At 40.9% G+C, this 14942-nt stretch overlaps 1 protein-coding gene across 4 annotated transcripts; it reads left to right on the top strand.

Annotated features, from left to right (window-relative positions):
- Positions 1-1780: 1780 nt before the first annotated feature.
- LOC147524949 (UMP-CMP kinase 3-like) lies at positions 1781-7876 on the top strand. Of its 4 annotated transcripts, none has more exons than XM_086604748.1 (10): positions 1781-2011; positions 2136-2197; positions 2607-2661; positions 3968-4085; positions 5248-5404; positions 5692-5772; positions 5905-6012; positions 6100-6156; positions 6791-6843; positions 7523-7840. In XM_086604748.1, the coding sequence occupies exons 2-9, from the start codon at positions 2168-2170 to the stop codon at positions 6797-6799; spliced, it is 615 nt and encodes a 204-aa protein (XP_086460874.1). In that variant the 5' UTR covers positions 1781-2011; positions 2136-2167; the 3' UTR covers positions 6800-6843; positions 7523-7840. The 4 variants fall into 4 exon arrangements, with proteins under 4 accessions (XP_086460874.1, XP_086460869.1, XP_086460863.1 ...); XM_086604743.1 differs by having other exon boundaries at positions 1871-2011; positions 2595-2661; positions 7825-7876; XM_086604737.1 differs by having other exon boundaries at positions 1871-2011; positions 2595-2661.
- The last annotated feature ends 7066 nt before the right edge of the window (positions 7877-14942 follow it).

Genomic DNA, 14942 nt, shown 5'->3' with positions numbered 1-14942 from the left:
ATTATCAAGAGGCTCTTGAAGGTACAAAAGGAGATAAATGGTTGAAGGCCATGCAAGATGAGATGGGTTCTAGTTTTGCATAAGAATCACACCTATGACTTGGTTGAGAAACCGAAAAGAAGAAAAGTTCTCAAAAACAAGTGGGTTTTCAAAGTCAAGCATGAAGATAGTAATCTATATCCAAGGCACAAAGCTCGTCTTGTTATTGAAGAGATACGGTAGGAGAAAACGTATTGATTTTGATGAATTTTTCTCTCCAGTAATTAAGATAACTTCTATCATGGTAGTATTAGATTTGGTCGCAAGTAACTAGATGTCAAGACAATTTTTCTTTATGGTGATCTTGAGGAAAATGTCTACATGGACCAGCTAGAGGGTTTTGAGGTCAAAAGCAAGGATCACATGGTATGCAAGAAGTCTACTTTTGATCACTATGTGTTTGTTCAAAAGTTTCCAGATGGAGATTTCATGGTGTTTTTATTGTATGTGGACGATATGTTGATAGACTAATAGTTGGCCAAAACATCAACAAAATATCCAAGTTAAAGAAAGACTTTAGTAAGTCCTTTGAGATGAAGGATTTTGGTCAAGCAAAGTAGATACTTGGTATGCGGATCACTCGTGACAGAAAGAGTAGAAAGTTATAGATTTCTTAAGAAAGCTATATTGAGAAAGTGTTGAAAAGATTCAACATGGATCAAGCGAAGCCGGTGAGTTGTCTGCTTAGTGGTCAATTCTGCATGACCAAAAGTAAGTGTCTGAAGGGTGATCATGAGAAGAAAGAAATGCAAAAAAATTATTTACGCATCCACAGTGGGCAGTTTGATGTATGCAATGGTGTGTGCAAGACCGGATATTGCTTTCGTCGTAGGTGTTGTAAGCTGATTTCTATCAAATCTAAGTAAAGAGCATGTGGAAGGTGTTAAGTGGACATTGAGATATCTCAATAGTACTTCCAAAGCATGCTTGTGTTTTGGTGGAAGTAAGACCTTAGTTGAAGGCTACACAAATGCAGACATGGCAGGTGATATGATGTCAACTCGATAAAGTCCACTTCCGGTTATATGTTTACATTTATAGGGAGAGCAGTTTCTTGACAATCTAAGTTGCAAAAATGTGTTGCCCTCTCTACTACAGGAGCCGAGTATATTGCAGTCACTGAATGTTGCAAAGAGATATGGATGAAGAAGTTCTTTAATGAACTAGGGCTAAAGTAGAAACAGCTTGTAGTTCTTTGTGATAGTCAGAGCGCCATCCATTTGAACAAGAATCCGAGTTTTTATTTTATATCCAAACATATACATGTATATTATCATTGGATCAGAGAAGTTCTCGAAGAGAAACGATTGTGCATTGAAAAGATTCATACCGACATGAATAGGTCGGATATGATAACCAAAATTTTGTTGAAGGACAAGTTTGATGTTTGTTGTGCTACTGCCGGATTGGTAACACACTCCTCCTATAGATTTGGGAATGCGTTGAGAAATCCTCTCTCATGGCTCGGGAGGGAGAGATTGTTGGATGGTCCCTCACCATGTGTAGTGTTGGGAACACTCGCCCCCATGGTTTTACACAGGCGGAGTTTCTTCAAGATGGCATTTTGTACCATTGACCAACAACCCACATGCCAAATTGCCCAAGCAATAGACCGACACTTTGGGATCGATTCCCTACTATAATTGGACGCCTTTTCCTGAAAGCTTGGATAGTTGGGTACGCAGGTCGGCAGGTGACAGTACTGGCTTAAGTTCCAAGCCAAATTAAGGACACGCAACCATTTTCAAAAAAAGTAAAATAAAAAACAAAAAGAAGTGGCAGGTAGATAACTTTTTTTTTTTCTTCTATATAAAGACTTGCCCGAAAAGAAAAAAAACATAATCTCTTTCCTCATTTCCCTCCACTTTTTCACCTTTTTTACGTTTTATTCCAGAGAGAATAAATACTCTTCCTTCTTTCATTCATTCTTCATTTATTTATACGATTCCTCCACAACAACAGATCTTTTAAGGTACCAAATGTTTAACAAGATCTGTTGAGTTTTCTTTTATCAGATCTAATGTAATACCGTAGATCTTGTTATTTTATTCAGAGATCGGATTCAATTATAAAAATTATTTGATTGAATTGTGCAGATACAACTTTGACTCACCTTTTTTGGACATTCATGGGTACTGTCGTTGATGCTGTGAACCAGGTATCTTGTGTTTATTGGTATTTTTATGTATAGATCTTAGTATAATCTTATAGGCTAATGGACTCTGTACTTTGACACTTGTAATTGATCTACAAGATTGAATTCAATTTCACTTTGTAAATATATGTAGTTAGCTAGGTCAAACAAGTAAAGAACCACCATTTCACTTTGGAATTCCTTCTACTTGCGTCCACCTATTATGCGCCTAGAAATTGTATTGTGGTTGAATATTTTATAGGGTCTTATGTGGTGAGGAGATCACCCTCACCAGACTCTCTAGTTATGACATACTTTAATATTATGTATCTGCATTGATTTGTCAGAAGATGTATGTATTAGTTTATTACACAAAATGGTGGAGGTCTGCATCTTCCTTTTTCCTTATAAATGACCATAGCATTCGCTGCAGGAGGTGAATGGGAGCTTGCCAACTGAGAAAAAGGTCAAAGTTGTCTTTGTACTTGGTGAGCATTCAAGGGTTCTCAACTTATAGTTTTTTAGCCTCTACATGCTCCACGTTTTCTTTCAAATTGAGACTTCAAAGGCCAACTTCGGCAACAAATTTTGATTATAGTAGTAGATGTATATTGATTGTTTAACTCGGGATGAATTCTACCGCTTGTACTTAATTAATTAATTTTCAGATTCTACGTTGATATAAACTAATGACTGCTTATATTCCTGAAACTCTCTCTCTGAACAGACACACACAAGCTTCTTTTGTAGCAACGTGCTACAAAAGTAACATTTTTCTTGCAAATCCTATATATTGCGAAGACTTTATTATTGACTTCTGATTTGTTATTATAGTTTCACTTCCCTTCCTGCATAGGAAACTAGACGCCCCTTGCTTTCTATGTTTGGAGTTCAAAGAACTTGATAATGGTGTTTTACTTGCTCAGTTATCTTTAAAATTATTTTATGATGGGAGAGTTGGAGAGAAACCAAAAAAATTTAGAAAAAAAACATGGTGGGTATTAAGGACATGGTTGAAGGGTCGATCCCTTTCTATAGACTGCCAATATATCTCTTTTACTTTTCTTTTTCCGAATACAAGAAATAGGTTTCAGATTCGAGATTGGCACCAGATAAAATTTTGTTTGAAACGTTCCTTACTCCTCTGTACATTGATATGATCTTGAACTACATGAAAGTAATGAAACACAGACCTAGAAGAACAAAAGTACAATGTCCCACCCATATTTCCTAAGCTGTACAAACAAGTCCCATCTAACCAAGAATTCTCAAAAGGAACATCTTAAATTTCTCAAACACCTAAGTCCATAACCCTTGCTATATGGAGGACGCCCATAGAGGACACTTTCTGGAGAAGTATTTCTTTCGTTTCTTACTTAAGCATACAATTCTTGTGCTATACTGATATGTTTATCCACCTTAAAGTTTGTTTAGTTAGTGGCATTTTGAAATTGGTGCCATAGTCTTTTTTAGTACTTCCGGTTTGCATGCTGTACCTCCTCGGTAGTCATATATTTGATGCATTTGTGCAGTTGATGAAATTAAAATGCCATAGATGTATTGGTGAAATTGATATGATGTTCTATATTAAGTGCACACTGCTTGATTGTTTTATATCTGAGAAGCTTCCAATCCCCTTCTCCCCTTGCTCGTTGTCTTCTCCGTACTATCTGTGACCAGTGTGCTATAGGTTTTATAGGCTTGTTTGTTGGTATTACCTCTTCGGACTTATATTTTACTGGCTTCAAGATGTGTCTGAGTTAATTGATCTTGGTTCTGGTATTGATTGGACAGGCGGTCCTGGTAGTGGAAAGGGCACCCAATGTACGAATATTGTCGAGCACTTTGGTTTCACCCATCTCAGTGCCGGTGATCTTCTTCGAGAAGAAATCAAATCAGGTTCCGAGAATGGGTAAGAGTCTATGCTCAAGTCACCTATGTTACTGTCAGTACAGGAAAGTTATTTTTATAGTGGAAAACTATGATATATCCTTTGATGATGTTGGCTAAATGCCAAATTTAGATGGATATGCTAAATAGAGAAGACTCACTATCGATACTTCTCTGATTGGACTAAGCAGTGTAATTCATCAAACCTCTAATGCCAGCCATCGTCTGTAATAGCATAAATTAGGTGTCTACGAATTGGTGCCATCACCACTGATGGGCTCAACATTTATATGCTAAAACCTAAGTCACATTGACATGGACACGTGTGTCGGTGTCTGACACAGATTCGGAGTGTCAGCTGTCCAACACGGGACCTATACAAATAGGACACAGCTAATTAAAACGAAAACTATTACTATTCTTTACTTACACAACTAATTATTGGGCTCAAAACCTTATAAAATGTTTCCTTACAAATCAATAACTATGAAAGTGACATATCATCGAGTCATAAATCTGTTAATAGATTAATTTCTTAGTCATTTGGAATATAGAAAAAACCCTAGTTTGAAGTAGTATGCACAGCTTGTCCGTGTCTTCGACATGAGTGTTTGTATGTCCGTGTGTCGAACTCGGATTTTTTCAGAATATGAAGTATCCATGTTACTTGCGTTAAAATTGATTGAGTCAGGCGTTAACAACAATGATCACAAAAAAGGAAGATCTGATGCTAAGATCACTTAATACTGTTTTCATGTTTCCTGGGGAATTTATAATAAAAACTGTTACATTCTCGGAAAAATATATAGGCCTGATGAATTCACGAAGGCTGTTCAAGACGGCCTGATGGAAGTGGTTTGCACTTGGCCGTTGACAACTTATCATGTTACTTTTCGAATTAGTACTTCCTATAACTCAATGATTTTACAAAAACATGATGACATGTTTCTTAAAAAGTTTTTATCTTTAATTTAATTTTTTATTTTTATTTTTTATTTTTATTTTACATTTTTCTACAATGCTGTCTTTGTGTGTATATGCTGCTGTGTTTCTTGGGAACCATCCTTATGGATCCGTTATATGGCAGCCACTCCCCTGGCTTTGTCGAATTAAATTACAGTTTTCCGAATACACCATCCTTTTCTTAAACTGTGGGATTCTAAGTATCTTTTTCCTTGCCACAGTACCATGATACAGAACATGATAAAGGAAGGAAAAATTGTCCCTTCAGAGGTCACTGTGAAGCTTCTCCAACGGGCAATGCAGGAAAGCGATAATGACAAATTCCTTATTGATGGATTCCCCCGTAATGAAGAGAACCGTGCTGCATTTGAGAATGTTGTAAGATTATTGCTTCTCTAGTAAGTCCACATGATCAAATATAAATGAAAAATGACAAGAGAATGAAAATGAAAATGGAACTTGCACTGAAGGAACAATTTATCTTGAATTATCATTAACACTAAGCACACATCCTGCGTTTCCAAAATGCAATGTTCCAAATTTACAATGAAATTACCTAAAAAAGATGTTGTGCTTAATTTGTTAGATATTGTTAGTGTAAAGTGCTGACTTATCCAACTAATTTCTTTGTAACTCTTAGTTTCCTTCCTTGAATTATCTCACAGACGGGTATCGTGCCAGAATTTGTACTCTTTTTTGATTGTTCAGAAGAAGAGATGGAGAGACGACTTCTGGGCAGGAACCAGGTTTTTGAAATGAAGCTCTTTGTTAAACTCTTTATCTATTTTAATTGTTACCTGTTTCCAAGCAATTTTTTCTACTGATCTTTCTCTATTAAAAATTGTATTATTGAAAGTCTCTCTTTTTGAGGATTGTAGGGAAGGGTTGATGATAACATAGAGACAATAAGGAAACGGTTTAATGTTTTTGTGGAATCCAGTCTTCCTGTGATCGAGCACTATAGGTCTAGGGAGAAGGTTCATGTGGTAAATTCTTGTTCAAGCTTCCTTCTTGACCAACTCTGCAGCTTCTTAATGCAAAATCTCATTATTATTATTTTTTTTTTTAATTAGATTGATGCAGGAAAGCCTATTGAAGATGTTTTCAAGACTGTCAAAAACATTTTTATGGTAAATGACATTTTTGGTATTTTACACTTCACTGTCTGTTAATTTATAGATCTGTTACTCTGATCATGAGTAAAAAGGCTATAGTTCCCACATATATGAGATGGACTTCTAGAACGTGTTTGTGGAATAGTTACTTGTTTTCATAAGGCGAGAACTGTTTTTGTATCTGCGATTAATATGTTAAAAATCTAAAGTTTGATAAATGTTTTCCTCATGAAGCCACTTTATCTACAGTTCATGGTGTTGTTCCTCCAAAAAACTTGTATCTACCCTATGTGAACAGAAACCTAATGCTACCTATTCAGGATTATATGGTGTCGAAAGGAACTTTGGCACCTCACGAGCTACCGATACTCCCCTGTAAAAAGAAACCATTATGTATACCAATTAAACATTCTGGTATTTCTCTTAGCAAATTAACGATACAGCTTCGGCATCTTTCTAATTCTGATCATGTTCTTATAAGTTCACAAATTAAACTTGTTAGTATACCTGCCACATGCTTAGGCAGAGCTCTCTCTCTCTCTCTCTCTCTCTCTCTCTCTCTCTCTATATATATATATATATATATATATATATATATATATATATATATATATCATCTTGTCTTGACTTGACTGTGTTATGTTTACAGACTGCTTAAATGTTACAACTGCGCCCGCAATGCCAACCGTAATCTGGAATGAGGTAAGAAATCTTTGGGGAACATGCACAACATATGTAGCTGAACTTTGATATTAATTGTGTGCAAAAGTAGCACTATAGTAATCAGATTTAATGGCTATCTGGGCAAGAGTGATAATTCCACAGCATCTCCTCCAATTCCTCCTGTACTGTATCTTACATCGAACTCTAGCCATTTCTTCTTGCTTCTCTATTTAAATGTGCTCGTTTTAGGCTATTTAGTTGCTTGGCTCTGAAATAGAGCATGCAGTTGTGAGTTCTGACATGGAATTGTCTTCGTTTAACACTTAGGTTCAACTGCTGTTTTGGAAACACAAATATTATCTAGCTATTCCATGGTATTTACAGCCACAATCACGGAGTATATGTATATCTATGTTTGGTTTGTTACCTCTTGAAAAGTTACTTTTTCATTTTTGAAATAGTTCCATTATATAGGAACTGATATTTGTTTGTCTTGGTCATCATACTTTATGTTCAATTTTATGCCCCTTTTCTTTTGTTGAGTAAGGATCATTATTTCATCTGAGATATTGGTGAATCTTAAACAAGACATGCTTAAAGCATTTCTTTTATTGTATTTGTAGTTTTAAATCTTCATCAGCATTAATTCTTCTCTTCCCCCCCCCCAATAGAAATTAGACAAGAAAACTATTTAAAAAAATGTTTCTTTTTTCTGCAGGAGGTGGTGGACTTCTATACATCAAAGGCAGTCTAATATCATACGTAGTCATAGTTTATATGATGAGGTTAATGCCTTACTATTGTTGTCGTTGTGAGTGGATAATCTATATTAAAATATCAATAATCTGTCTTTGGAGATGGGTTTATTATTTTTCCTTTAGTTTTAAGGTTTTATAGACTATCCCGTTAATTTAAATATACCTCTCTTCTGTAACTTCTTATTCATTTATGTAATTGTAACTGCATGCCTGCTAACGCATAGCCGCAAAAAATATGATCCCACTCTACTTTCTTGTGCAGGGGATCTCTTGTTTTATGTTCAGTTTTTATTTATTTATTTCGCCGCTCGTCAGTTTTGGTCTTGGAATTGAATATTGCATTCTTGTGAATGTTTCAGTTACATGTCCCCAACTCCTGAGCTCACTCAGACAAGATTTAAATTACGACCTTTTTAGCACAGGCTCTGACCAGTACTTCATTTCAGTGCATTTTATATTGCTCCGAGTCTCTGACTACTCTTATTAAGGTCATCGCCCTTGAATTTAGCCGATCATGTATTCAGACATGCTCTATACTAAACCCAATTTAGTGGCACCCGAACCCTTTTTGGTATCAGCATTCTTAATGCGTGAGAATGGTCCATGCTAATGCTTTGTCCATTGGATTCAGTTCGGAAGGACATTAGTATAAGAGGTCCATAACTTTTGTTACATGATCAATCAAGCGCCAAAGTGTTTTTGGTAAAGGCGAATATTACTACTGCTTGACGCCTGAGCTTCAAAGCAGTAAATGGAAACTAGCGTGTAAAACATTCATGAAACCTAGATCAGTGTTGTAGTGCAAAAGTGTTTCCACTCACATTCTATTGCAGTGGGATATCTCCTATTCAGTTTCAGTAGATCGTGTTGTCTGCCGAATTCGGACATCCATTAGAAAGGGAAAATTATATCACGACTGCTAACGACGATAAACATTCACACTCTTCAACCTTTCCAGCAAAATCATCAAAAGCCCCGGCGACAAGGAAAGAGATGCCAGGGATCTCCCTGCGGCTGGTTGGTCATTTTATGCCTTGTTCCCCATATCGATCTTGTAAATCCATTAACCTGCAAGGAGTTATCTCTGCTATTATAACCTACTTTTCGACACCATTTTGATCAATGATGAGAAACTAAGACCTGGCGAACTTCCTCTTTCTGTACACCCACTCAGGGTCAGACCAAACATCCATATTTATGGAGAATATCGGCAACTTGCTTTTGTAAGTTTGTTACGTACATGTGTTAAATGGGGAAAAGTGAATGGCTATATTATTGTCATGTACATAGAGAATCCACCAATATTCTCTTTATTTGGTGAGTATTGGTGGATTCTCTCAACCTCATTGCTTTTTCCCTGCCCTCGTACTACGTCTTCTTCGAGGTTTTAGTGATGAATGAAAGTATACATTTGTGATTTGAGCTTACCGATGCATTCTTTACATTCTGCTTCCTCTTAGCGCTTGCATGTTGCATTGTGAGTCACTGAGTTGTCAACTAAAAGCTTGCTTGCGGGCTTAAAGTATCAAATGTCGCGTGGCACACTCCATCCACTGCAGGGGACACCAATTGATATGTCAATCTAGTCATGTTTCTATGATATGGTGTACACTATTGAGTCTGTAACCGGATGTCCAGATAATTAGATTTGATCTTACTTTTCAACAGTGAAAATGAGCTGTGGAACACATTTCCTTTCCCTTAACCTTTTATACATTTTCCTGACCATAATGCTGGAGCTCTGAGACATTGTCATCTTTCAACCCTAGTCCTATGCTGATCAAATCTATTGGGCAGCTCTACAAGGAAATGCTCGAATGTTTTGTTGTGTCACAAAATCAATGAAGCACACCAATCCAATACAACAGAAGCGAACAATCAATATCAAATGTGGTAGAAGCAACAATCTACAACTACGGTGTATGAAATCAACTAAATAACTCATAAATAAGTAGTAAACAATGTAAATTACTCACCAATTCAAACAAACAACCAAGATAAGAGAGACAAATATTTACGTGATTTGGCTTGCGCGCTTAATCCACAGCCAAATAGAGAAATTTCCAATAAATAGAATATTCAAAAGAGTACAATAACCTCTCATCTTGATTCCAAAGAATCTCCAAAATTTCCTAAAAAGAAACTCACAAGGACAAATGTAGTGTCCCAGAATAGAAATGTGTACTAAGTCAAAGAGGAGAGGTGGGGGTAATGTAACCAGGTAGGTGGGGAGCAGTGGAACGGAGCCGCGGAACCCTAGGAGAAGACGTGGCCGAGATACGACTAACAGGAAGCCGTTAGATGAAGAGACAGATGGATGGCCCAGATGAAAGGGGGAGTGGTATAAAAAGAAGAGGAAGGAGAGATGAAAAGGGGGGGCCGCTAAGCAAGAAAGAGAGGAAAGAGAGAGAGAGAGAGAAAGAAGGGAAGGAGGACAGAAAAGAGGGGGAATAGTGATTGACTGGGAACTGAATTGTTGATCTTAGGGATTCCCATTTGAGACTTTGAGGTTCATACATTTGGCGCCGTCTGTGGGGACCGACAAAAAAAAGCAAAATAGAGATGGCACCTAAGAAATGAGTAGGCATACCGAAGAAAGTAGCGGTGCAGGAAACGATACCAGAAGCGGTGATTGACGAAGAAAGGGACAGAAGAGAGGGGACGGAGACAGAGGAGGTGCGGCTTATGAGGGAAGAAATCGGACGGTTAAGAGAGGAGAACGATGGGTTAAGGAGAGAGAGGGAACGAGAGGAGGAAGGTACAGGCGGGGAGGCAAGTGACGGCTCGAAAGAGGAAGGAGGGGGAGCCAAACCTCGTTGAAAACCCAATGGTAGGCTTGACAATCGAGCGGGTGCAAGAGATGATAGACAGAGATAGAGAAGTGAACTAGCTAAAGGCGAGAAGTCGGGGAGGAGCTGCAAGTCAGGTGGTGGCTGGGCTAAACCGCAACCCATTGGCGGAAGGCATTGGGTCCTCGGAGGTTCCAAAGCACTTTAACCAACCTAGATTTGAGAGGTATGATGGGAAAGGCGACCCAGCTGATCACATCCTCCACTTCAGGCAGCAGATGCCGTTATGGCAAGAGTCGAGATATGATGGGCTACGATGCATGATGTTCCCGGCCAGTTTGAAGGGAGGGGTGTCTGATTGGTACTATCGGCTGCCAGCGGGGAGCATAGGGAATTTTCAAGAGTTGGAACGAGCATTTATAGATCATTTCATCCACCTGAAGAAGTGAGCCGTGGACATCGCGGCACTGTTCAATGTGAGACAAAGGTCAGGGGAGACAGTGAGGGAATATTTGTGTCGGTTCAAGGATGAGACTCTGAAGGTCGAGAACCTGGATGAGAGAACCGCGGTTATCGCGTTTGAGCGAGGTTTGCGACTAGGAACGGGAGTGCACCAATCGGTCGCGAAGAATGAGATCGCGACTTTGCATGAGCTCTATCCTCGGGTAGAGAAATACATCAGATATGAGGACACTTTACCGAAGGAATCGAAAAGGTCAGGGAAAGCTGTTTTATCATTAGAGAAAGATAGGGAGCACCGAAGGGAGGGGGCCTCGAAAAGGGAAAGCGGTAGGTACCGCGGTAAATCCCCGAGGGTGGAAAGAGCACGAGAGGGGATTCGCCGGGAGAATAGAGAAAGGAAGCCATCTGAGGGGAGATAGAGGTGGCCTTTTGAATAGACCATTGAGAGAAATATTGCCGTTGATCAAAAATTTACAGGGGTATGAAGGACCGCGGAACACACCAATAGAGCTTCCAGATAAGCCTTTCTGCGCGTACTACCAGATGTGGAACCATGAGACTGACGACTGTTACGCGCTGAAGTGGATGGTACAGAGATTGGTGAAAAAGGGTAAGATGAGGGAGTTTGTGAGGGAGGCGCAGAACGAGGAGCGTGGGCCACGACAGGATCAGATATTGGGGACTATACACGTTATTTTTAATGGGGAGGTGTTGAGTCATAATGCACATAGAGATAGGGTGAGGAGGACCGCGAGCATCCAACAGATCAGCGACAGGAATGAGGTGCCGCGATACAGAGTAGGGTCAGCCGGGGACAAAGACATGATCGTCTTCAGCAAGGCGGATTTGCGGGCAGAGGACTCCCCTCATGAGGACGCGTTGGTTATCACGGTAGCAATGGGCAATTACATGGTGAGGGCATCTCCAATGGGGGGTGTAAAATTACACCTCCACCTAGGCTCCACGTAGGTGCCATTATTAGGATTTTACACTTCTAATTGTATAGTATTGTATAGCTTATAAATATCCACACTCTATACTCTCCAATGGAAGAGTGTAAAAAAAATAGATTTTAAACTCGGACGTCACTCCAAGTGACGTCCGAAAATTATTTTACTCAGACGTTAGTTCGAGTGTCGCCCGGGTTTTTTATTAACTAATAGCGAGAGGGAGAATTCCCCACCCTCTCTATTAGCTAATACACTATTACCTACGGTATAGCACCCCCATTGGAGAGAGTTTTTTTATATTTAGAGTGTAAAATTTCCACTCTATACGGTTTACACCCCCCATTGGAGATGCCCTGAAGAGAGTATTAGTTGATTGCGGTAGTGCGGTGGATCTGTTGTTCAAGGGAGCTTTGGAGGAAATGGGAATGGACCCGAAGCAGTTGAGGCCCCCATGCACGAATTTGTACGGGTTTAATGGTAGTATGACCGAGCCCCTCGGGGAAGTCTTGTTGCCGGTAACTGCGGGTCCGGTGACAGTGTTCGCCCGATTCATGGTAGTAGATTCTGCCTCACAGTACAACGCCATCTTGGGGAGGAGGTGGATTCATGAGATGAAGGTCGTCCCCTCTACTTACTATCAAGTGATATGGTTCCCAACTCCGACGGGCATACATGAAGTCCACGGAGACCAAGTGACGGCCAAGAACAGTCATAGGAGCACAGTGAAGCGGTTGGTCCATGGAACAGAGGAAGAAAGTTCCCACCCCAGGAAAAGGCAAGCATAGCAATTACAGGGTGCCCCCGTGGAAAGTAAGAAGGAACCAGCGGAGGGCCCAAAGACACTAGATGAAATTGAAGTGGTGAACATAGGGGACGGGGAGGAAGAGAGATTCACTTCGATAGGATCCGGACTGTCAGAGTGTTGGAAGAGTAAGTTGGTACAGTTCTTGTCAGAAAACAGGGATGTGTTTGCGTGGATAATTGAAGACGTTACGGGATTAGACCCAGAATTTGCATGCCATCGGTTGCACATGAAGGAAGACGCTAAGCCGGTGAGGCAGAGGATGCGGAACATCAGACCAAAGTATGTGGAGGGTATATGCGAGGAGGTGGCACGATTGAAGGGAGCCGGCATAATACGGGAAACTGAGTTCACCGAGTGGTTGTCCAATGTGGTAGCGGTACCCAAAAAGAATGGCAAGGTCCGAATATGTGTTGACTTCACGGATGTAAATAAAGAGTGTCCGAAGGATAGCTACCCCATGCCGTGAGTAGATGAGCTGGTGGATAGAACAACGGGGTACAAAATATTCTCATTCATGGATGCATCTATGGGATACAATCAAGTCGCGATGTATGGGCCAAATCAGGAGAAAACGACGTTTGTGGTAGAAGGCGGAACGTACTGCTATACAAGGATGCCATTTGGACTGAAGAATGCGGGAGCCACTTTCCAAAGATTGGGGGAGAAAATGTTTGAAAGCAAAATTCGAAGTATACATAGATGATATGGTGGAAAAGAGCATGTCCGAGAAGGAACATTTAGAGGGCTTGCGGGAGACATTTGGGATACTGCGGAAATACAATTTGAAGTTGAATCCAGAGAAGTGCACCTTCAGAGTGACCACAGGAAAGTTCTTGGGCTACATCGTGACTCATCGGGGAATAGAGGCCAATCCGGAGCAGATAAGATCGCTGATAGAGATGCCTTCCCCACAGAATGTTAAGGAGGTACAGCGGCTAGCAGGAAGGGTGGCGGCGTTGAATAGGTTCATTTCCAAATCATCTGATAAATGCAGGCCGCTATATCGATTGTTGAGAAAGACTCCGGATTTCTTATGGACAGCGGAGTGCGATGAGGCATTCCAAGAGCTGAAGGGGTATTTGGGCAAGGCTCCTTTACTGTCCCGGCCCAAAGAGGGGGAGAAGTTGTACTTGTACTTGGGGGCCACTGAGTACGTAGTGAGTTCTGTATTGGTCCGTCTCATAGACAGGGTGGAGAAACCAGTGTACTTCCATAGCAAAACATTATTGGACGCAGAGACGTGGTATAGTAGAATTTAGAGGTATGCCTTGGCATTGATTTTCTCGGCACTGAAGCTGAAGCCCTACTTCGAGTCCCATTCCATTGTAGTGGTCACGAACTTACCTCTCAAACAGGCGTTAAGGACAGAAAGGTCGGGAAGAATGTTGAAGTGGGCGGTGATGCTTAGTGCATATGAGATACAGTATCAGGTAAGGACCGCAGAGAAGGCACAGGCAGTGGCGGAGTTCCTGGCTGAGTTCCCCGCCGAAGATCCCACTTGGGGAGAGGAGATGGTGATGGAACCAGAGAGAGAGGTGGAGCCCGACTTTCTGGACCCTTGGGATAAGAGAAATGGATGGAGAGTGTTCACGGATGGGTTAGCCACCGATACTTGCAGCGGAATAGGGGTCGTGTTGGTCACACCCGAAAACAACAGAATAGAACTGACTATGAAGTTAGGTTTCGCGGCAACCAGCAATGAAGCGGAGTATGAGGCAGTGATAGCGGGGATGAGAATGGCCGAGGATCTGGGGGTAACAGAGCTGATCGTGTATTCAAATTCGAATCTCGTGGTATGTCAAGCTAATGGGGGGTTCACAGCTCGATGCCCGAGGATGGTGAAGTATCTGAAGGTGGTACATGAGAGGTCCGGCAAGTTCGTGAAAATCCAGTTTGTACATCTGGGTCGCGGCGAGAATAGGCACGCGGACGCTCTAGCGTACGTGGCGGCTGCCATGCCTGGGTTCGGAGGAAAGGACTATAAGCGTAGGACGATTGGAAAGGCCTAATACAATGGAAATGGAAGAGGTGTTTCAGATCAGTGAAAATGAGGGGGGCTGGATAGATCCCATTAGGAATTTCCTGGAGGGAAGGGAGGTGACAGACAAGAGAGAAAAGAGAAGGTTGGAACAGACGTCGCAGAGGTACGTCCTGGTGGAGGGCAAACTATACAAAAAAAAACTTCAGTGGACCTTTGTTGAAATGCCTAGGACCTCGACTGGCCTTGGAGGTGTTGGTGGAGTTGCATGAGGGAGATTGTGGAAGCCATTCCGCGGGAAGAACCACTGCACACCGGCTCTTGACACAAGGTTATTTTTGGCCCCATATGAAGAAAGACGCGGTGGATTTCGCCAAGAAATGCGACAAGTGTCAA

Source organism: Coptis chinensis, chromosome 1 (genome assembly GCF_015680905.1).
Source record: "Coptis chinensis isolate HL-2020 chromosome 1, ASM1568090v1, whole genome shotgun sequence".
NCBI classification, from domain to species: Eukaryota; Viridiplantae; Streptophyta; class Magnoliopsida; order Ranunculales; family Ranunculaceae; genus Coptis; species Coptis chinensis.
The sequence above is the reverse complement of the archived record's forward strand: the minus strand, read 5'-3'. Positions and strand labels throughout refer to the sequence as shown.

What these genes read in the sequence shown, in the direction of transcription:
- LOC147524949 (XM_086604743.1), top strand. Translation starts at nt 2,168, where the DNA reads ATGGGTACTGTCGTTGATGCTGTGAACCAG. An exon ending in CAAAGTTGTCTTTGTACTTG is followed by an intron (nt 2,662 to 3,967) that starts GTGAGCATTCAA and finishes TTGATTGGACAG; the next exon opens with GCGGTCCTGGTAGTGGAAAG. An exon ending in AAATCAGGTTCCGAGAATGG is followed by an intron (nt 4,086 to 5,247) that starts GTAAGAGTCTAT and finishes TCCTTGCCACAG; the next exon opens with TACCATGATACAGAACATGA.